The 22,824-nt window shown below is 45.2% G+C and overlaps 1 protein-coding gene across 2 annotated transcripts in view; it reads left to right on the plus strand.

Annotated features, from left to right (window-relative positions):
* The first annotated feature begins 128 nt into the window (after positions 1-128).
* Positions 129-22,824, plus strand: part of LOC140390475 (butyrophilin subfamily 1 member A1-like) — a 36,518-nt gene continuing 13,822 nt past the window's right edge. Inside the window, exons 1-6 of one of the 2 annotated variants that reach the window (XM_072475635.1) lie at positions 129-528; positions 1,426-1,536; positions 12,892-13,239; positions 18,018-18,302; positions 20,152-20,271; positions 20,717-20,749. In XM_072475635.1, coding sequence (XP_072331736.1) covers positions 1,452-1,536; positions 12,892-13,239; positions 18,018-18,302; positions 20,152-20,271; positions 20,717-20,749 — 871 coding nt within the window. In that variant the 5' untranslated portion in view covers positions 129-528; positions 1,426-1,451. The remainder of the gene's footprint in view (positions 529-1,425; positions 1,537-12,891; positions 13,240-18,017; positions 18,303-20,151; positions 20,272-20,716; positions 20,750-22,824) is intronic. The other variant, XM_072475634.1, reaches the window with a different exon arrangement.

A 22,824-nucleotide genomic window follows, 5' to 3' on the forward strand; every position in this document is an offset into this window, starting at 1 on the left:
GCAGCCACCGCGAAACTCCTCGGCAAACACGCCCAAAACAGACTTTGAGTTTGCTGAATCGAGCCCTTAGAATCAAACAAAATAAACCAATTCTTCACACAGTGTTGTGAGGCTGTGAGATTGTGAGGCAGGGTCAGTGATTGAGGGAGAATGTTCTGGAATTCTGCACACCTGCTTCTCAGCCTCTTACCCAATCCAGATCTCAGTGCAAAGTGTGGAATTCAAATAGCCCCGAAAATAATGATGGTGCCGCCGTGAAATATATTCAACAACCTTCACTTTGCGAATGAAATCCTTGTTTTGAGGCGACACAGAGTGAATTGTCCGGGGATTATTATGAAATAGTGATTGATGTGCGATTACAGACTGGGTCCAAACCAGGACCCATCCCTCAATTCAGGAAGTCAGTGAAAAGCGAAAGTGAAAGTTTCCAGGGCGGGACGAGCTGTTGTTGGGAACATTTTTCCTCTTCACAGATCTGTTGGGAAAAGGCGGAAAGTCTTGGATCAGGTTGTGGGAAAGTCCGAGGTGAGTCCCAAATCTTTATTTTGGGGAGGGTTTATTTCCTGTGGGATTGGGTGTTTTTTATTCAGGCTGAAAGGTGCCGATCAAATGGAAGGAATTGAAGTGGGAGCGGCTGCAGGTTGTCCAGGGAGAAACTTTCCAAACTGTGCAGTGCTGGAGAGAGAGTGGAAGTGGCTCCTCTCAGGAGAAGGGAGCGGGAGCCAGAGGAGATTTCCAACCTGAAACCGTCAGAGTCAAACCCGCGACCAGAGAGAGAGACGGAGATGAAAAGGAGGAACAGAGTCTTGTGACGGTCATTCCATTAAACTTGACACATTTATATTTCTAATGACCCAACCCTGTCGGTAGTTGTGGCGCCTCCTTTCTGGAAACAAATCTTTAATTTCAGAGTTTCTCTTGTGCTAAAACCTCCGATTCCATTCGATGTTTCACCACTGAGAGCGGTGACTTCAGCTGCTGCACCCCCCCTTCACCCACTGAACCCCCCCCCCCCCCCGAATCCCCCCCTGAACCCCCCCCCCCCCCGAATCCCCCCCTGAACCCCCCCCCCCCTGAACCCCCCCCCCCTTCACCCCCCCCCCCCTTCACCCCCCCCCCCTGAACCCCCCCCCCTTCACCCCCCCCCCCCCCTGAACCCCCCCCCCCTTCACCCCCTGAACCCCCCCCCCCCACATGGTTCTGTAAACCTCTGACTTTGAACAAATGGCCCTGCTTTCAAGAAAATATATTTTCCCTTTTGTGACGAAGTCAGGGTAAAAGTAATTATTTGGGCCAGGAATAAGCTGAATTCTATTAAACTGCAAAGTGGAATATGTTCACAGGGTTTAAGATTCAAAGCCTGTTTAACATTGATATGTGAATACTCCATATAGAAGATAAGATTAAAACACCTCATGATAGCTGTATTGATTTTCTATGTATTAAAGATGGTTATTCTGCTAAGATCTCACAAGATGGAAGGAATTGACCTCATCGTGCTTTTACTGTTTGTGATTCCGTTCTCTGTATATGGTAAGAAATATTAAACTTTGATTACATTTATAGATAACGTGTAACAAAATTCTGATGTGAGGGTGCAACTGTGTCTCTTGAAATAAACATAGGTCATTTCAGAATTTGACTGTTTCTTGGTCAGTTGACTTGAACATAGAACATACAGTGCAGAAAGAAGCCATTCGGCCCATCGAGTCTGCACCGACCCATTTAAGCCCACATCTCAATTCTATCCCCTTACCCCAATAACCGCTCCTAATCTTTTTTTGGTTTGGACAAAAACTTAACATTTTCAGACAAGAAGTTGAAAAGACAGTTCTGCTCACTCCTGACCAGGCAAGTTTTATACAGGGCACGCAATCTGTCTCTAATTTAAGGTGTTTTTCAATATTATTTGTTCAACAACGTCTTTTCCTGAGGTTCTTTTAACTATGGATACAGAATAGGCTTTTGGTGGAATTAATGGAATCTCTTTTCTTCAAACGTTTGGATTTGGACACATTTTCTGGACCTGTGGTTACTTCTATATGTACAAATAATATCCACTCTTTGACTTCCATTGAAGTATCAGGGTTGTCCCCTTTCACTACTTTTCACTGTTGCTATTGAGCTCCTGGCAATTTCACTGTGGACCTGTGGAGATATACAGGGTGTTATATGAGATGGGCTCCCTATATGTTGATCGTCTACTTCTTTACATCTCTGATTTGGCCTCATCTCTCCCATGTGCTTCCTCTCTTCTTGAGTGATTGGTCATATTTCAGGTCTTAAAATTAATTTGCAGAAGAGTGATTTTTATTCCCTATTATGTCAAGCCAAGAACTTCCCTCTTCGAGGTCTCATAAACAGAAATATTTAGGAATTTAATTACTCAACTCCTTCGGGACATTTTTAAGCTCAACTTTAACCCTTTGTTGGAATGTAGGAAGCAGGGCCTCAGACCTCTAATTTACCCTTTTCTTTAGTTGTTGTATAAATTTCATAAAGGTGAATATTTTGCTAAAATAACTACTCTAATTTCAGTGCATTTAGTTGTTTATCCCCAAGCATTTTTTTGTTGCAATATTCCTTTATTTGGGATATGAAAACATCCAGAAATCTTAAAGTTTTTCTAGAAAGCATTTAGATGATGTGACACAAGAATTCGAAGCAGGAGTAGGCCACCAGGCCTGACACTGCCAAATGTTCAGTTTTGGTATCGGTCTGCTAATATGCTTCAGGCTCAGCCAGTTTAATGTGGGTGCAATTAGAGATAGCCTCTGTCATTGCACATCTCTCTGCTTGCGCTCCTCCATTCATTTCACAACCAGTTAAGTTTTTTCAAACCTTACTGTCAGACAGTAGGTAAGATTTGGAACACACTTTGTTCAGAACACACTTTGGGTTACAATCCCTGTCTTTCTTCAAACCTGCTGTTGCAAATGATTTATTTCTGCTGTCTTAGAAGATTCCGCCTTTCAAGTCTGACAGACAAAAGGTGTCAAAACCCTTGCTATTTTATATATTAATAATGTTTTTGTTTCTTTTGACTCTCTCTCAGAAGTATGATCTACTCTGCACACACTTCTTTCAATTACTTACAAGTCAGAGATTTTGTGTGCAAATAATTGTTCAGTTTCCTTCATTGCCCCCTAAATCACCGATTGATATTATATTAGAACTAAATCCTTGTTGCTCGGGGGTTCATTTCCAAATTATATTCTCTAGGCCGGAATTCTCCAGCCATTGGGATTCTCTTTTCCCGCTGGCAGTGCACCCCTGCCTGTGGGGTGATTTCAATTGGAGATCCCATTGACAAGCAGCCAGAAGGGAGAATCACACTGCCAGCGAAGGGGTCAAGAAACACGTAGCTGGGGACCGCAAAATCCAGCCTCTAAACTTTTCACTGCTTTACCCATCGCTTTCTACCTTAAAATCTCTTTGGGAGCAAGATCTTGATTCAGACTTATCTGATGATAACTGGAAGTCTATTCTCTCTCGTGTACACTTGCCATCGGTATGTAGAAGACATGTTGCTATTATTGAAAATCTTACATCATATCCTTTTTTAAATTCATGTATGGGATGTGGCTGTCGCTGGTTAGGCCAACATTCATTGCTCATCCCTAGTTGACCGTCCGTAGGTGGTGGTGAGCTGCCTTCTTGAACCACTGCAATCCCTGCTATAGGTACATCCACCGTGCTGTTAAGGAGTTCCAAGATTTTGCCTCAGCGCCAGTGAAGGAATGGCGATATATTTCCAAGGGTGGTGAGTGACATGGAGGGGAACCTCCAGGCGGTGGGGTTCCCAGGTATCTGCTGCTCTTGTCCTTCTAGATGGTAGTGGTCGTGGGTTTAGAAGGTGCTGACTAAGGAACCTTGGTGAGTCACTGCAGTGCATCTTGTAGCTGGTACACACGGCTGCCGCTGTCCGTCGGTGGTGGAGGATTTGAATGTTTGTGGAAGGGGAGCAATCAAACGGGCAGCTTTGTCCTGGATGATGTTGAGCTTCTTGGCTGTTGTTGGAGCTGCTCTCATCCAGGCAAGTGGGGAGTATTCCATTACAAGTTGTGCCTTGTAGATGGTGGACATGCTTTGGGGAGTCAGGAGGTGAGTTACTCGCCGTAGGATTCCTGGCCTTTCACCAGTCCTGGTAGCCACAGTATGAATGTGGCTGAGTCCAATTCAGTTTCTGATCAATTGTAACCCCCAGGATGTTGATTGTGGGGGATTCAGAGATGGTGATGCCATTGAATGTCAAGAGGTGATCGTTAGATCCGCTCTTGTAGGAGATGGGCATTGCCTGGCACGTGTGTGGCACAAATGCAACATGACACTTGTCAGCCCAAGCTTGGATCTTGCTGCATTTGGACACGGGCTGCTTCATTACCTGAGGAGTCGCAAATGGTGCTGAACATGAAATGAAAATGAAAATCGTTTATTGTCACAAGTAGGCTTCAATGAAGTTACTGTGAAAAGTCCCTAGTCGCCACATTCCGGCGCCTGTTCGGGGAGGCTGTTACGGGAATTGAACCGTGCTGCTAGCCTGCCTTGGTCTGCTTTCAAAGCCAGCGATTTAGCCCTGTGCTAAACAGCTAAACATGTGCAATCATCTGCGAATATCTCCACTTCTGACCTATGATGGAAGTGAGGTTATTGATGAAGCAGCTAAAGATGGTTGGGCCTTGGACACTACCCTGAGGAACTCCTGCAGTGATATCCTGATGCTGAGGTGAATGGCCTCCAACCACCACAACCATCTTCCTTTGTGCCAGTATGACTCCGACTAGCAGAGAGTTTTCCCCCTGATTCCCATTGACTCCAGTTTGGCGAGGGCTCCTTGATGCCACACTCGGTCAAATGCTGCCTTGATGTCAAGGGCAGTCACTCCCACCTCACCTCTGGCATTCAGCTCTTTTGTCCATGTTTGAACCAAGGTTGTAATGAGGTCAGGAGCTGAGTCGCCCTGGCGGAAGACAAACTGAGCGTCCGTGAGCAGGTTGTTGCTGAGTAAGTGCCAATTGAGAGCACTGTTGATGACTCCTTCCATAACGTTTTTTAAAATATATTCTTTCATAGGATGTGGGCATCCCTGGCTGGGCCGGCATTTCTGCCCATTCCTGAGGTGGATGCCAGTGTTGTAGCTGTACTGGAACAGCTTGACTAAGGGTCCAGCAGGTTCTGGAGCACGAGTCTTCAGTACTATTGCCAGAATATTGTCAGGGCCCATAGCCGGTACAGGATCCAGCGCTTTCACCCATTTCCAGCGACCTAAATTTAAATTATCATACGTTTTATCCAAATTTTGTGATCAATGCCACACTGTCCTATATACCCTGTTTCTCTTGTTTATTCCCTTCATTTTCTTTTGTTTTGGCTTTCATAATTTTTGTACCTGGATAATTTAAGACACACCCTCATTACTGTGGGTCTGGAGTCACATGTAGGCCAGACCAGGTTAGGACAACAGATTTCCTTCCCTAAAAGACATAGTGAACCTGCTGGGGCTTTATGACAATTGACAATGGTGTCATGGTCACCTTTTTTTTTGGACTTTTACTTCCAGACTTTTATTCAATTCAAATTTCACCATCTGCCATGACCGGATTCAAACCTGGGTCCCCTGTCTCTGAATTACTAGTCCAGCGATAATACCACAACACCACTGTCTCCCCCTTTGCTGATGATGGAGAGTAGACTGATAGGGCGGTAATTGGCAGGGTTGGATTTGCCCTGTTTCTCGTGGACAGGACACACCTGGGAATTTTCCGTATTTCCGGGTAGATGCCAGTGTTGTAGCTGTACTGGAACAGCTTGGCTAGGGGTGCGGCAAGTTCTGGAGCACAAGTCTTCAGTACTATTGTTGGAATATTGTCAGAGCCCATAGTCATTACAGTATCCAGTGCCTTCAGCCATTTTCATCGACCCAAAGTTAAATTATCACAAGATTTATCAAAATGTTGTGATAAATGCCATACTGTCCTGGCGTCTTGTAAGGATTCTCTTGTTTATACCCTGTTTTCCTTATTTATTCCCTTCATTTTCTTTTGATTTGGCTTTCATAATTTTTGAACCTGGATAATTAATAGGACCTACCTTTAAGATGGTCTTAATCTTTAACTTAAAATAAAAGAATCCAACTGGATGTGTTGGCATCGATGATGACTCATCTTGATGGACTTGGCTGTTAGACAATGAGCTGTTTACTTTGCTGGGCTTTTAGCTAATAGATGATGCTGATGGGTGTCAACCATTCTGGAATGTTCTGCCAAAGACAGGAAGGCTGTACGTAGTTTTGGTATGAATTCAGAGCTGAAGAAAGCTATTTGGCGTTTTCTCTCTCCCTAAAAATGGAAGACCTTTCTCTGACACCTCCAGGTAAACGGAACAGCCAGCTATTCCTCTCTATCCAGCCTGTGAGTGTTTAATGCCAGAAGACAGAGCTGGAGGGAACTTTTGGTTTATGTCCTTTCTCTGCAAGGTTACCAGACTTCTCTAAGATCTCATGGAAGCAACTCCTCTGATACTCTGTTTATCTCAGACAAGCTGTTGGTTGTTCTGGCGGAGTTGGAGATGAATAAGAATTAAACAAATTTGAGGCTGTTCTTTGGCGTGAAGGCCCAGGTTAATAAGAGTTAAAGTGACTCCCCAAATGGAATCCCACAGTCTGGGGAATCAGACTGAATGGTCCAGCCAGAAGATCTTCATTCGTCATTCAGCCAGTGGTTCTCAAGCACTCCGCAACCGGGAAGGACAGTCAGCTAAAAAGACAACTTCAACATCCGAAGCATGGACACTCATCTTTCCATCTTACATTAATACTCCTTTATTTTCCCCCTTCATCTCCCTCTGCTTGTGTATATCTTGTGTGTCTTTAGGAAGAGGGTGAGCACTAAAAGTGGAGGGAGCTGACCGTTATGTGAACATAATTATTGATTAATTCACTTGTGTTGGACTCCGGGGCCTGATTGTGTTGGACTCCGGGGCCTGATTGTGTTGGACTCCGGGACCTGAGCGGGTCGGAATTGACTGCACACTCGTCCAGGATGTTGTAACGCTCTCCAATTCATATGTACCAATTGTGTACTAATTTGGCTTTGCTACGGACAAAACATTTTGCATCATTCATATTTTTAGTGGTAACATTGAATCTTCTTCAATTACAGCACTCTTTGGAATGGAAGCAAATGGCTTGCTCTTACAAAAATTCAGACTGATACACTCACCATCTCAACATTGTTGGCTAGTCGCATTGGGCACAATTGAACCAAATGGGGACTATGCTCCAAAGCGAGCGTGTTTAGCCGCGTGTTTCACTGCAGTGCTATCTAGCACGATTCCGGTTGTATACGGGGCCTCAGTGGGGAACACGTGGCCAAGGCCGCACTTAATCCCATTTCCTGTACTGTGGAGCTCCGTTCGCTGAAACCCCTAGGTGCAGGGCGAGATCGGGACTCCATTTTGAAATGACATCCCAATCTCTCGACCCTGGACGTGACCTCTGAAACACCCAAAATTCCCAACTCACCTGTAAAGGGAGGGCCTTTCCCCCCACACCCCACCCCACATTCTCAGGGAAGCCCGGGCCCAAATACCGCACAATAAATGCCAACTTGGCACTGCCAGCTGGCACCCTGATCATGCTCTGCCAGCTGGCAGTGCTACCTGTGAACCTTAGCAGTACCAGGCTGATGGTGCCAGGCTGGCAGTGCCAGGTTACCACTCTGCCCACAGTGGATGCACCTGGGAGCCTCTGATCCCCTGGAAGACCCCCACGAGTGCCATTCTGCCTGGTCTCCGTTTGTGGGGACCAGCACTGAACGGCATTCGCCGAGGTCTCCAAAGGGAAGGGGCTAGATCCCAATGCCTGGGTTACCTCAGGGAACTTTGCAGCAGTCTTCACAATGGAAGACACCAGTGGGATACCAGAACTTCAGGAGAAGCAGAGGCCGAGGTGAGAACAGTGGCCATCACTAAGGAGAAGATTCTGGAGAAACTGAAAGGTCTGAAGGTGGATAAATCGCCTGGACCAAATGGACTACAACCCAGGTTAGCCTGACTTCGGTCATTAGTAAGTGGTGTGCCTCAGGGGTCAAAATGATACCATGAGACAACAATAGGCCTGCACCAATTGTCTACAACATCGAGACCTGCCATCCTACATCACTGCCACTGGCTCAGGAGAAAACCAGTGCAAGGTGAGGGACATACCGGAAGCAACACTTCTGGGGGTCTTCACAAAAGGAAAAATGGTGAAAAGAAAGAACAAGATCTATCAAAACGAATCATTTGGATAACAAGGCTACTCGGGCTACTGCCCAAAATATTATAATGAGATGAGAGCCGACTAAACCACGGGGGGACAAAAAGGATACCTTTCAGGCACAATTCTCGCTCCATCTTAGAATCACCACCCACCCAAGTGCAGATTCAGCCACACCGGGCTTGCCAGTGGTCACCCCAAAATGCAATCCCTTAAATCGACCACTGTCGAGGGCCTGGCCCAGCTCAGCACTGCCATAGCGAAAAGAGAACTCGATCAGAAGGACTTCCACACCCCACCGAACCCGATGTCCATCTGAGGATGCACCGACACAGTCCCACACAGGACAAAGCATGCCTCCCACCCTCACAACAAGGAAGGATATGCAACTGGGTCCCAGTCAAGGCGGAACACAGTTCTGAGAAAGACAAACAGTCAAGATGCCCAGGGAGAGTCTCGACCCCCCCCCCCCCCCCCCCCTCCCCCCACTCGATGCCCGGGGATCAGCAGCAACCCACCAGGCTGTGCCCCAGTCAAAACCAACACCACATGTCAAAATAAGAGAAGAGAACAAAATAGAACAGTGCCGGGGAGCGGGCGCCAAACTAGACCACGGCCTGTGCTATTATACATAGGATACACATGGCCACCATCGTCCTTAGCAGAGCTCCAACAGCAGTGAAAACAGAGAAAAGACTGACTCGACCGAGTCGAAATAACCCTGTCCTCATCAGGATAGCACATAGTCTGCCTGGACCCAAAAGGGAAGAAGCACTGGAGCAAAATTAGAAGAAAAAAATATCTGAAAAAACCCAAAGCAATGGGATCTAACTGTGAGCTCTTCCTCGAACATAGCAAGGACAAAACAAAACTGCCCAACCCAATACGTGCACTTCCCTCGCTGCTTGTGATAAACGGGACAGAGGGGGGACTACAAAAAGCATCCCCCTTCTTCTATCTTAAGGATCTGACAATATAAGGCCTTTATATATTTAGGATAAAGACAATGCACAAATCCTTAATTTAATACTCAGCTGAACCAATCAGGATAACCAACGGTACAGAACATCACACTCACACTATTCACTTCCCTGGAAATGGTGTAAATTGACAAAATAAACCAGACAACCGCATAATCATCAGGGAACAAAGTCCAGGTTAATAGCTGAGATTTGAGGTAGTCCTCTCGATAAATACTTCTCCACTATCGCACCAAGAAAGCAGAAATCAAGGATATGGCAGGATCACGATCAGTGAGTACCCTTCAGGATCTCTCTAGGATTACTGTGACTGGAGACTCCAGCATGCCATCCCACCAGAGTCCAGGCGGTCAACAGCATCGGCTGCTGCGGAGGGGGGGAATTGCTTGATCGGTTCAGTGATCTCCAATCCCTCTTGACCGACATCTGGAACAGGACAGAACAACCCAACCCAGGCCTCGAAGACAGGATTACATGTACCCATTGAGTTTTAAGTTGCCCAGCATCCAAATCAAGATGCCCGAAACAACATGGCACCCAATTCTTGAACTCCACCGAGAACCTCTCCACCGCCTCACCTCGGGAACCAAGCTCACCAGCACTCCTTTCCCGCTCCTCTCTCTCCTGATTCCGCCAGGGTGGATGACAGGTCATGCAACAGAAACTCAACCTTACGGACGTGTGTTCCCATTAGGGACCATGTTCTCTCCTTCACAAAAACCTCCTTGTGTGCCTCCAAAACCTCCATGAAAACACCTTGCAACTCTTGGAATTGGGCCTTGACGACCTGCACCGCAGAACAGACACCTTCAGCCAGAACAACACCCTCGTTGGCAGCCATCATTCATTGATGCACACCCTGCTGTCAGGGTGGGAGCAACTGCACCACCCAAGGCAGAGCTCCACCCCAACTCCCTCCAGCCACTACAAGCAAACAAGGATGTAAGTATTTTATCCCTGCTCGGCTCTATCATGATGAAACCCTGACCAGCAATTCACAGGACAAAATACAAACCAGGTCGCCCAAGAGAAGACAAAATAAATGTGCACAAAGATTAAATTAAAAGATGAGCAGAGCCTCCGGAGTCTCCCTGCACCAAGTTCTCTTGAACTGCGTGGTGGTCACCCATTCCCTCTCTGCTTCCAGGCCCCGAAGTTGCGGTACATGGATGCGCCACAGAGACTCCAAACCCTGCTCAAGCTCTGAAACCCGGAGCTCTAGTTTCTGCAGCTGGCAGCACTTCCTGCACATATACACCATGTGAGTGTCCCTTTAAGAAAGGTTTTTGCCTTATCACATGGCTTCAGTGGTGTCATTTTGTGGGTGGAGCTGGGCTGTGGCTGTGAGATTTTTTCAGTTTCAGTTTGGACTCAGACGAGAAAATAAGTGTTTTACCTGTCTCCCTCTATTTTCATTTTAAATATCTGTTCCAGTGAAAAGGCCTTTGGTGTGGCTATCTGCTTTGGTAACTGAAAAGATATAGTTTGGTTTCCGGAAGGAATTTGAATCGTCTGGTTGAGAGAGGATCAGAATCTCCGGAGAAGCCAGTCGAATTCAAGTGAGAATGCAATGTGCTGGGCCATGCGCTCGAAAAGGGATATTTGGTTTATTGGATTGTGTTATTGAATTGGAACAGTTAAGGGGGAATTCATTAAGTGTTGTACATAGATTACTGTAGCTGTGTAGTGTCTTTTTGTTTGTAATTGATTTAAAAAAATCTTGCTGTCTGTTTTTATATATATATATGTTAACTCCATTCTTAGAATCAAGCTTGTTTTGATTAAAGTGTCCAGGAAGAGTGATGAATCACACCTGCAGGGAAAGCTTTTGTGCTCATCCCAGCCAAATTCAACAGAAAGGTTAGAGGTCAGGTGAACTTCATAATACACTTTGGAATTTTTAAACCCTGGCCCATAACATAATTATCAGCAAAAATCTTCATGATGACGGGAAAGGCAGTGATGAAGCAGCGGAAGATGGTCGGGTCTAAGATGTTAATTTGCTGAATAGCTTTCTGGCAAAGGAGGAAGCTGGAACCAGTCCGTTCTCATATGGATTTATTCACAAAACCCCGCATAACATAAGTACAGACTGCTCTTCCCTTCCACTCAGCCACCTCCCACAGGTACAAACTGGTTCTTGTATATGTGCCCTAACCTTTCCCCAGTTAATTTCAGCTGCTCTTAATCACAAGTAGAGCATGCACTCATTTCCCACAGCATTAACAATATTAATATAGGACACTCTCCTTAGGACAAACTTATATGGTAATATCCCAGCACTGAGATGATTGGCCTCCAACAACCAGAATCAACTTCCTTGCTGCTTGGTAAGAAGAGTTTTCCCCCGATTGTTTGCTCGGGCTCCTTGTGCTGACTTGATGTCAAGGAAAGTCACTCACACTTCTTCAGAATTCAGTCCTTTTGTTCATATTTGGATCAAGGCTGTAATGAGGTCAGGAGCTGAGTGGTCTTGGTGAAACCCAAACTGAGCCTCGGTGAGGGGGTTATTGCCAACTGATAGCACTGTCGCGATGCCTCCCACCACTTTGTTGATGATTGAGAATAAACTAATCGGAGCCTAATTGATGCTAACAGTTTTGTTGGCAACTGTTATCAGGTGAGGATTGATAATTAAATCCTCAAAGAAGAAACTCTGGAATTATATCTGTGAGGTTCAGAGCTTAAAATTTTTGGCTGAAATCCGTGACACGAAGGGGCAATTTAGCATGGCCTATCCACCGAATCTACACATCTCTGGACACTAAGGGGCAATTTAGCATGACAGTGTCGCCCCTCACCCACTCTGGAGGTTTCTCGGAATCTGGCACATCTTAATTGAAGGTTCTTTTGTTTTTCTGCCTCCGTAGATGTTTCAGGCAGTGTCCTATTGCCCCCCCCACCCCCCCTCCACCAACACCCCGACTCCCTCCCCACCGCCCCTTCCTTTCCCTTCTGCTGGCAGAGAGGCGAAGGTATCTAGTCTCTCCAGCGCAAAGTTTAGTGCATGTACCGTTTTAATAATCAGAGTATCCTATCCCCCCGTCCCGTACGTTAGTACTGAGGGGAGGGAACCCTGTTTCTCCAGCACAAAATTAGTGTTTGTACCATTTGGCCTTGTATATATTTTTTACTGTTTTAATAAAAAGATATAGCCAATCCACATAAACTGCACATCTTTGCACTGTGTGGGTGGAAACTGGAGCACCTGGAGGAAACCATGCAGACACGGGGAGAAAGTGCAAACTCCACTCACTCACCCAACATTGGAATTGAACCCAGTCCCTGGCACTGTGAGGCAGCAGTGCTGACCACTGAGTTACCGTGCTTCCCCTTTCATGTTTCATTTATGTTGATTTTTTATCTGATTGTTAAAGTATAAGATTGAAATCTTGTCATTTGGTTTTCTTGTTGGGGTTATTCAGCAAATTAATTTGATTTTTAGTTTGTAAGTCTCCATGGAGACCATGACAATGTCTTTTGGAAAACAATGATTCAGAAAAATAAGTATTTTCTCCTAACAGCTATATTGAATGCTAGATTAAGGGATTTGTTTCTAATTGTTTAAAATTGATTCTAATGACGGCGCTCATTATAAAATGTTATAGTTAAGACAAGTTGAAGTTGTTTCATCAGATAATAATTCCACAGGTAAATTCACAGTTACTGGACCAGCTCATCCTGTTGTAGCCATTGTGGGTGAAGATGTCCTATTGTATTGTCAGCTTGTACCAGAAAGCTTCGTCAGCAACATGGTCGTGCGATGGTTCAAATCAGATTTTGGTTTACCAGTGCACGTGTATAGGAACGGAAAAGATGACACTGTTGCTCAACACAAGGATTACAGAGGAAGGACTGAAATGTTTAAAGAAGAAGTGACCAAAGGAAATGTTTCTCTTCGAATAAAGAACACAAGAGTGTTTGATGAGGGGGAATACACATGTATAGTTGATGATAAAAAAGATATTGAAGAAAGTTCGGTTGAGCTGAAAGTTGGAGGTTAGTGAACACATCTACTTACAAAAACAAAGTTCAAATTAGGAACATGTTTTAAAACTTTTTTGGTCAAAACTCAATTGCTTCTCTTAACAAAATCTTCACTTTGTTATGATATTTGTGCAGCAATATTTTCATAAAGAAATAACATCAAGTACAGCAGAAACCCTGGCAGGTCTACTATTGCTGTATCAGGGGAGAGTATGCCTGAATGAAGCAGTTATATTTCTACCCTAAAGTAGAGTTGGCTAAATTCTTTTTTGGTGAATTACTATTAGGAAAATGGCTGTGGCAAAATGGGTAAATGTGATAAAATAAAAATATGAGCAGGAGTAGATCATATTGCCCCCTCCAGTCTGCTCTACCATTTAGTAAGATCATGATCACGCTTTTCCCTCAACTTTACCTTCCACACCTATCCCCATATCCCTTGATTCTCTTTGGGCCCAAAATTCTATTAATCTTAATCTTCAATGTACTGAACATCCACAGCTCTCCACACTGGAGAATGCCAAAGTTTGACAGCTCTTTGAATGAAGAAATTTCACTTCATCTTTATTCCAATTGGCTGTGTGCTTATTCAGAGACTGTGATTCCACCGTCAACCATGGTTCTGGACTCTTTAGCCAGGAGAACTGGCCATTCATCATCTACACTGTCAAACCCTCTTGAGAGTTTTATATGTTGCACTGAGATCAATTTTCATCTGTCTGAACTCCAGAGAATAGGTTTCTCCGACAACAAGGGGCTGAAAGATTATCCAGGGTAGGCGGGAATGTGGAGTTTAGGTTACCATCAGATCAGCCATGGTCTGAATGGCAGAGCAGCCACAAGGGGCCAAGTGATCTACTCCTGCTCCAAGTTCATATGTTTGTACCTCCATATCCTACTCAATTTCTCCCGTCAAGTATCTGATCCCAGGAATCAATCTGATGAACATGCGCTGCATCCTTTTTTGTTTTAAAATTTGTTTTTATTAAAGCTTTTTTCAAACAGAATTTTTATATAACCAATAACAGAAAAATAAAAGGAACATATTTAACAAAACGAGGTGGCTGTTCTAATTATACAAAAAGAGAATACACATTAAATGAACAGTTCCCCACCTAAGCCCCCCCCCCACCGGATTGCTGCTGCTGACATTTTAACGCTCTCTTAGAAAGTCAACTAACGGTTGCCACCACCGGGAGAACCCCAGCAAGGACCCTCTCAAGGCAAACGTGATTCGCTACAGGCTGAGAAACTCAGCCCTGTCACTAACCCAGGTCATGTGCTGCATCCTTATCAAGCCAAGTAAATCCTTCCTGAGTTAAGGAGACCAAAATATTCCCAATTTTCAGGACTGCTGCTAAATTGTGTCAAATTGAATACCTTTACTTTAAATTTGATGGTCTGCAATTTCCACCCTTCCTTCACATAGTAAATGTGGATGTTTCCCATCTAGTTATAGTAACTTACAATCTTTAAATACAGCCAGCCTATCTAATCTCCTTCTCTTCTCTTCCCTCACATAGTGTGCACTAAGGCAGACTTTTGTCTATCCCCATAGCGAGGTTATTCTCGGAACAGATCACTAGTCTGTCGTCGGGGGCTTAAAGCTTGAAGGGGCGCAACTCCACGTCATGAGTGACTGACCAGGAGTCTGTCCCGTTATTAACACCTTCCATTGATGTGTTGGAAGGATTTGCAGGTTGACACACTCCACCTGGTTGGCCGCGTTATGAGCACACCTCGCTTGGTCACCAAGTCCTAGTTGGGACCTGACATCGGAGTGCCTGGTTCAGAGGCGACACACTGCATCACAAGATCTGCACAATTTACCTTTTTTGAAAATATTTTTATTAACTTTCTCCAAATACAAAATTTCTCGGAGGTTTTCCAGCCATACCGAGGCACTGAGTGGAGAATCTGACCTCCACTTCAGCAGAACCCACTTACGAGCAATCAGCGAGGCGAAGGCTAAAACATCTGCTCCCGCCTGCAACTCCGGCAGCTCTGACCCCGAATATGGCATCAAGGGGACCCGGCTCCAGTTCCCTACCGAAGATCGCTGACATGGTAAAGAGCCCCAAAGATTTGCTCGCTTAGGACATGCCCAGAACATATGTGTCCCATCAAAACCGCTCGCATTTATCTTCTACCCCTTCAAACACACGACTCATCCTTGCCCTCATTAAGTGTGCCCGATGCACCACCTTCAGTTGTATGAACTCGAGCCTCGCACACAATGACGTGGCATTCACCCTCCGTAAGGCCTCACACCACACCTCCTCCCCCACTTCATCCCTAGCTCCTCCCATTTCACCGTAATCCCCTCCAAAAAGCCCTGTCCTCCGCCAGCAGCCACCCATAGATACCTGAAGTTTTACCCTCCAATCCGGCCAGCGACAGTACCTTCTCCACCAACGACGCGGGCGGCGCAACCAAAAATCTCAAATAAACCTTCATTGCAAAATTCCCGACTTGCAAGTACCTGAATGCCTCCAACTGCGCAAGCCCGTACGTCTCCACTAACTCCCCCAAACGAACTCCCCCAAACTCACAAACCTCCCCTCCAGAAACAAATACCCCATTACTGTCACCCCCTTCTCCCTCCATCCCCTGAACCTGCCGTCCACCCGAGCCGGCTGAAACATATGATTGTCCCTGATCGGCATCATCCTCAACCCTCTCCCTGCTTTAAAGTGCTGCTGTAATTGCCCCCATATTTTTAGCGTAGCTACCACCACTACCGAGCTCCCTGAAAACTTCCTCGTGGAAAGCAGTAGCAGGGCCGTCACCAGCGCCCGAATTTCCATACCCTCACAGGACCTGGCCTCCAATTTTAGCCAAACCGATTCCTGGTCCCCTCTGCCATCCCAACACCTTCTCCACATTCGCCAGCCAGTAGTTGTAAAGCAGGTTCGGCAGCTCCCTGACTGCTGGTCCCTCTGTAGGACTCCTCTTCGGATCCTCGCCCTCTTCGCTACACAATTAAATGACAAAATCATACTTTCTACCTTTACAAAGAACATTTTTGGCAGAAACACTTTGAAACAGGAACAAGAACCGTGGCAAGATATTCATCTTCACCAATTGCACTCGCCCAGCTAACAACAGTGGGAGACTATCCCATCTCTGTAGATCTGCCTTCACCCTCCTCACCAAGCTTGTAAAATTTAGCTTCCAAAGCTGCACCCAATCCCAATCTCCTAAGTACCTGAAATGCGAGTTCATCAGCCTAAATGGTAACACCCCAAATTAGTTCCCCTCCCTGGCAGGGTGACCGGAAAACATTTACTGTTGTCCCAATTCAGTTTATACCCAGAAAAAGCTCCGAACTGTTTTAGTATCCTAATCGTTGTACCTTTAAATCTGATACGTTCAACCAGTTTACGTACTCCAAGTTGAACCCAGGTGTCTTTATTTACGAGATAAAACAGGTTCATAGTTTAACGCAATTCTGTTACTCAAGAAAATCTGACTCAGACTCACAGCTGAGCTTTGGGTTTTACCCGCACTTAGTAAAGGAGGCTGGCAGGCTTCGACCACTCTATGTGGATGTCTTCTCTGGGTTCGATACCCATGGCCCTTCTTGCGATGGTTGTGCCTGGACAATTCCCAGCTTCTCTCCAGGTCCGTTCAATGCTGCTTTCCTTATACTGGGAAGCTTAGATTGAGTCATATATACGCCCACCACTGGTCATTGTCCTAGCCAGACCCCAACTGGTTAATGGGAAAGACAGGATACTCCTGTTTATCGATGGTGGTTCAATCAGAACCATTGTCCTCTGAAACTGCCTTTGTCTGACCAGCCGTCAGCTCATTAAGGAGTCTGATGGCTTCTTTTGTCTGTTCTTAGTCCTGCTGCAAAGTTGATCACCTGTGTCTGGAAGTTTGTTACATATTCATAGACTTGGAGTGGGTAATTATAGTCCATCGCAATAACAGGTTTATGCTTTGACTTGAGTGCTTTTGATCGATTCCAGCCAGGGTTTCCAGCAGTTTCTATGTGTACCTTCCAAGCCTGTTTTCAGTACCACATCATTATGTCCCCCATCATCAGAACCAGATTTGTGACGTACAGCGACAGGTCGTCGGCTTAGAGAGACACCCTATGCTCCTCTTCCTCTTCCTCCCGCTCATTATCCCTCTCCACTTATCCAAGCTCCTCAAGGTGATGGTCAAAAGCTCAATCGTCAATGTGAATAGGAGAGGGGACATAGGGCACCCCCTCACGTTCCCCTATGCATTCAGAAGTAGCCCGAGCTTACATTATTTGTCCGGACACTCGCGTTTGGTTCCTGGTACAACTTAACTCACAACGCAAACTTCGGCCCTATCCTGAATCGCTCCAGCACTGCGAATGGACACCTCCACTCCACCCGTTCAAAGGCCTCCACAATCTATCTAATACCTCCACTTTATCAAATTTTAGTTCATCTAGTCGCTGAATCACATCCCCTCTCAGTATGACCTCAGCAGCATCTTGTTCTTTGGTAAACATATTCACTTGCTATCTCAGCCATGTCCTCTGTCTCCAATCATAAAATTCCAATTCAGCCTGACGCCTTCTGTTACCTTTTTAGTATTTATACCCCTCTGGAGGACACTGGATTTCCCTTTTGTGTTATTTGCCAGATTGTTAGGTAAAAATATATTTTGAGATGAAATTTAGTTCACATCCTAGGAGTCATTTCACAGATATATTCCAATTATATTACCACTCAATAATAAATGAATATCTCTAATGTGTTAAGTACTGCAAACATGTTTTTAAATATGTGTTTTTATTATTGAAGCTTTGGGACGTGAGTATTGGATCTCCGTTGATGGATACCGTGAAAACAGGATTCAGCTTGTATGTGAATCTAATGGATGGTTCCCCAAGCCACAGATATTGTGGACTCATGGAGCTGGACAGAACTTACCAGCAGCATCTGAAATGAGTTACCATGTAGACACAAAAGGTCTTGTAAACGTCCAGAGCTCTGTTGCTGTATCAAAAGATTCAATAAACAGGTTCAAGTGCCTCATACAGAACAATCTGTTAAAAAAAGAAGAAGCAGCAGCAATTCAGATAGCAGGTCTGTAAATTATAAAATATAGATGTTTTTCTCCAAAAATATACTTTATTCATGAAATCCATAGAAGCATATTACATAACTCTTGAGATTTGACAGTATATAAAATCAATCCTTCACAATAGTTCACTTTCAGTACTGTCTGTGACACTCTGCCTCACTACATTAATATCTATAGTTTCTATTTACAATATACATTTCATGTGAAATATTCTCGGATGCATACAGCCTGAGGGATTTTACATGGGTTCTAGCCCCTCGGTAGATATGGTGGGAAGGCCTCAAGGTGGAATTTTGTGGTCCCATCCATCTTGAGACCAGAAATGTCTTAAGATATAGGAGCAGAATTAGGCCATTCGGCCCTTCGAGTCTGCCCAAAGTTACTTGGCTGGTTCATCAAATCTTCTGTAAAACCCTGGTCATACAGCTTGTCTTTATCTATTGAGACTTTGCAGTCATTACCCCAGACTCTCAGCCTTGAGAGCCCTGAATGTTAGACTGTGGCAGTCTGCAACAGGTAAGCCTGAATTTTACGCTCGGGGCACATCCAAAGTCAGTGTGGGCAGGATTAGATGTTGTGATGAATGTAGGAATTACAGATAAATTGCTAATGAACGGACTTTTGTTTGTATTAAGAGAGTTCCCTGGGGAGTAGATAGTTGGAAACATTGTGTTCAGCTTAGTAAGATGATGTAACTAATGGGAGGAGCTAGGATACCAGGCATTTAGCAGGCAGACAGTGAGGTCAACCTAGGGCTGGAAAGCAAGCTATGAAGGCAGTTTCTGAAGACCTGAGCCAGAGATTCTGCATTGTTCTGACAGGGTTCAGGTCTACCTCTTAAAACAGTCCCAAAGAACATCTCTTAAGCAAGTATGCCTGGGTCTGCGATCTGTACTTAAAAATGGATTATGACCTGAGATGGGTTTGTTTGAGATAGCATATGGGTTATTGTTTTCATTGCATTGTTTGAAGAGTAAGTTATTTTCTTAGTGATGATAAAATTTGTAATACTGCATTAATAATAAAGTTAATTTTAATATACCATATCCATATTTTGCGTGAAACCACTCCTGGAACAAACTATCCTTTCCCCTCAGTCTTACAAGATGAAATAAAATATTGGGGTTTCTGTCCAGTTTCCAGCAACTGTTGGGGTCTGGTCCGAGAGAGTAAAAATGAGAAACTCGTCCCTGCCTGAGATTGTATTATTAATGCAATATTAAAATGAAAGACTGAGTGCTGCTGGGGAGGTTGGCAGGAGGATGGGTACCAAGAAAAAGAAATTGCTAATATTAGGAACTTTAAAAGAATGATCATTGTGTACAATGTTGCAGGGAATATAATCTCATTAATTTACTTACTTGCGACCTTTGTAGTGTCGGAAACCTGGGGAGCCCAGGCTGACGTTTTGACCTTTGTTTCCCTGGTGACCCGTAGACGGATTTTACTGGGATGGAGGGACTAGGAGCCCCCAAAATCGGGGGTTTGGGTTAGCGACATGGCGGGGTTTCTCAAGCTGGAGAAAATTAAATTTGCCTTGAGGGATTTGTTACAGGGGTTCACTCGGAGGTGGCAGCCGTTCATCAACTTCTTCGATAAAAATTAGGCTGTCAGCAGGGGGAGGAGAGGGAAGGGTATGGGGGAGGGGGGCGGAAAGGGGAGGCATGGAAGTGATGAATAAGGGTAGGAAAAACAAATGGCGGGAGGGCTGTGTGTTTTTATAAGCCATGTTGGTCGGGGTTTGTGTTTGGGGGGAATGATGGTTATTCCGTTGTGTTCCATTGGATGTTTTTGTTGAAAAGTGTTAAAATTATAAATGCCTCAATCATTTTTTAAAAATTTACTTTGCAGATGATTTCTTCCCGACCGTCTCAGGCTGGCTGGTGTTTTTATCGGCGGTCCTCTGTTTTCTAATAGTAGCTTTAATTGCTGGAATCATTTGGGTTATGAAACAACTTAAAAACATCAAAGGTATGATTTCAATTCAATAGTGACGTTTGTGAATACAGATTCAGGATTTAATAAAAATATGGAACTGAAGCAGGTATTGTTTCTTTTACATTTCTATATTTAATAATTTAGCCATTATAATTTTTGTTTGGACAGCAGGAGAGAAGACTCCTGCGTGCCCGGCTGAGCAATGTAAAATTCTGGTCCATAAGTTAACAATCACATTTTCCAGACAAGATTAACAGTCAAATTTTGTTCGCCGAATCAACCAAATGGACAGAATGGAGCATTGGTTAAACATTGGTGAATGAACTTGATGCATGGTGCTCTGGAGAAAGTGCTGGTGATGTTTTTTTTCAAACAGAATTAATCCCATTTATTTATATTATTAGTAAGTGAAAGAATGTCTGATTAAATGAATCATTTTTAATATTAACTGCAATTCATGTTTCTTGGATTTTTTCAGAACTCCAACATGACAAGGCTATGAAACAATTTGGTAAGGGTTTAACATTGAAATATTTGTAATGCAGCAGAGAGGTTGGGTATTTTGATGTGCACTTCTATACCTATGAATAATGGCTGTTAAACTGACTTGGATTTTAATATTACTTTGTGCATAATTCACCATCTGAACACCACTTTTGTCTAATTTCTAATGCTTGTTATACATTTCTAACTACAAAAATCAACTTACAAATGAGTTTAATAATTGGTGAATAACCTAGCTATTTCACGTATTAGTAAGTTAACACAGGCAATTAGAACTATGCACCTTATTAACTTATTCAACTGCTGTACTAGTGTCACACAGAGGGTGGTGAGCATCTGGAACGAGCTGCCAGAGGCAGTGGGAGAGGCGGGTACAATTTTGTCCTTTAAAAAGCAGTTAGACGGTTACATGGGCAGGGTGGGTATAGTGGGATATGGGCCAAATGCGGGCAAGTGGGATGAGCTTAGTGATAGAAACTGGGCAGCATGGACCAGCTGGGCCGAAGGACCTGTTTCCATGCTGTAAACATCTATGACTCTATCTGTCACAGTTCTATTTCCCACGCAACTAATCCCTTCTGACCATTCTGATTTACATTGACAATATCACGGGCACATACAGTCCAGCCACATCCACTAGAAACTATGGGCGAATTCTACAGTTTTCCTGTGACAGAGGAGACTCACCATGATGGATGGTACGATCTTCCAGTACTCCGGAGTCAATAGTGATTTACGTTCCTTGTCTGTGCCACCACTGGGGAAGCTGCAGCGTGAGCCGACTTCAGCGGTAAGGGCTGGAGAATTGTCCCCAATATTCATAGAATTAACAGTGTGGAAGGAGGCCATTCGGCCCATCGAGTCTGCACCGGCCCTTGGAAAGAGCACCCAACTTAAGCCCACGCCTCCACTCTATCCCCATAATCCAGTAACCCCACCCCATCTTTTTGGACATGAAGGGGCAATTTAGCATTGTTACTCCACCGAACCTGCACATCTTTGGACTGTGGGAGGAAACCGGAGCACCCGGAGGAAACCCACGCAGACACAGGGAGAATGTGCATTGATTTGCAAAAGCTCATTTCACGAAACAGGAGGAAGAGAATTTCATTACATTGAGCCTGGTAAATGGACAGGGATATCTCATTGTGCCACTCGTGACCAACTCAACAGATCTTTTGATGAACCTTTTATCAATAGTAAGCCTTTTGACTAACCTTACATCTGAGGGCATTATTCACAAATTTTCTCAAGTATTTTTGAGAATGAGATATAAAGTAAAGATGCCCAATTGACCCTTTCTAGCTAGTTCACGTATTAGAAAGTTAACACAGACAATTGGAACTATGCAGCTTATTAACTTATTCAACTGCTGTACCAGTATCACTGGGCGGGATTCTGTAATCCCGCTGCAGTGTCCAGGCCGTCATAAACGCCGTCGTGTTTTACGACGGTGTGAACGGGCCGCTGCCAGGACTAATTCTGGCCCCTACAGGGGGCCAGCATGGCGCTGGAGCGGGTCGCGCCGCCGGGGCGAATTGCGCCACGGGCTCCGCGCATGCGGAGTGGCGCCGGTGTCAACGCGCCGGCCCCGACGCAACATGGCGCAGGGCTACAGGGGCCGGCACGTAGGACAGGAGGCTCCCAGCCAGAGAGACTGGCCCGCCGATCGGTGGGCCCCGATTGTGGCCAGGCCACATCGGAGGCCCCCCAGGGTGGGGCCCCCCAGGGTGGGCGGGTCGCCACCCGACGCTTCCATGCCGAGGTCCAGTCGGCTCAGAGAAGGTTAGAACGGCGTCGGATGGACTCGTTTTTTTTCTAACAGCCGCTCGGGCCGGAGAATCGAGGGATGGGGGGGTGGGGGGGGGGGGGGGGGGGGGTGCGTGGAGCGGCTCGCAACCGGCGCCGCACCAACCACGGCGGCGCCAATGGCGCCGATTCTCCGCAACGTGTCGGGGCGGCATGGCCCGGTCGCAGGGATTATCTGGCCCGGCCCAGGGCTGGGAGAATCCCGCCCACTGTTCTTTCCAACATCAAGTTGACAAATCTGTCTGACAGGCTTGTCAAAAATTCAGCCTGCCC

Source organism: Scyliorhinus torazame, chromosome 14, assembly GCF_047496885.1.
Source record: "Scyliorhinus torazame isolate Kashiwa2021f chromosome 14, sScyTor2.1, whole genome shotgun sequence".
NCBI classification, from domain to species: domain Eukaryota; kingdom Metazoa; phylum Chordata; class Chondrichthyes; order Carcharhiniformes; family Scyliorhinidae; genus Scyliorhinus; species Scyliorhinus torazame.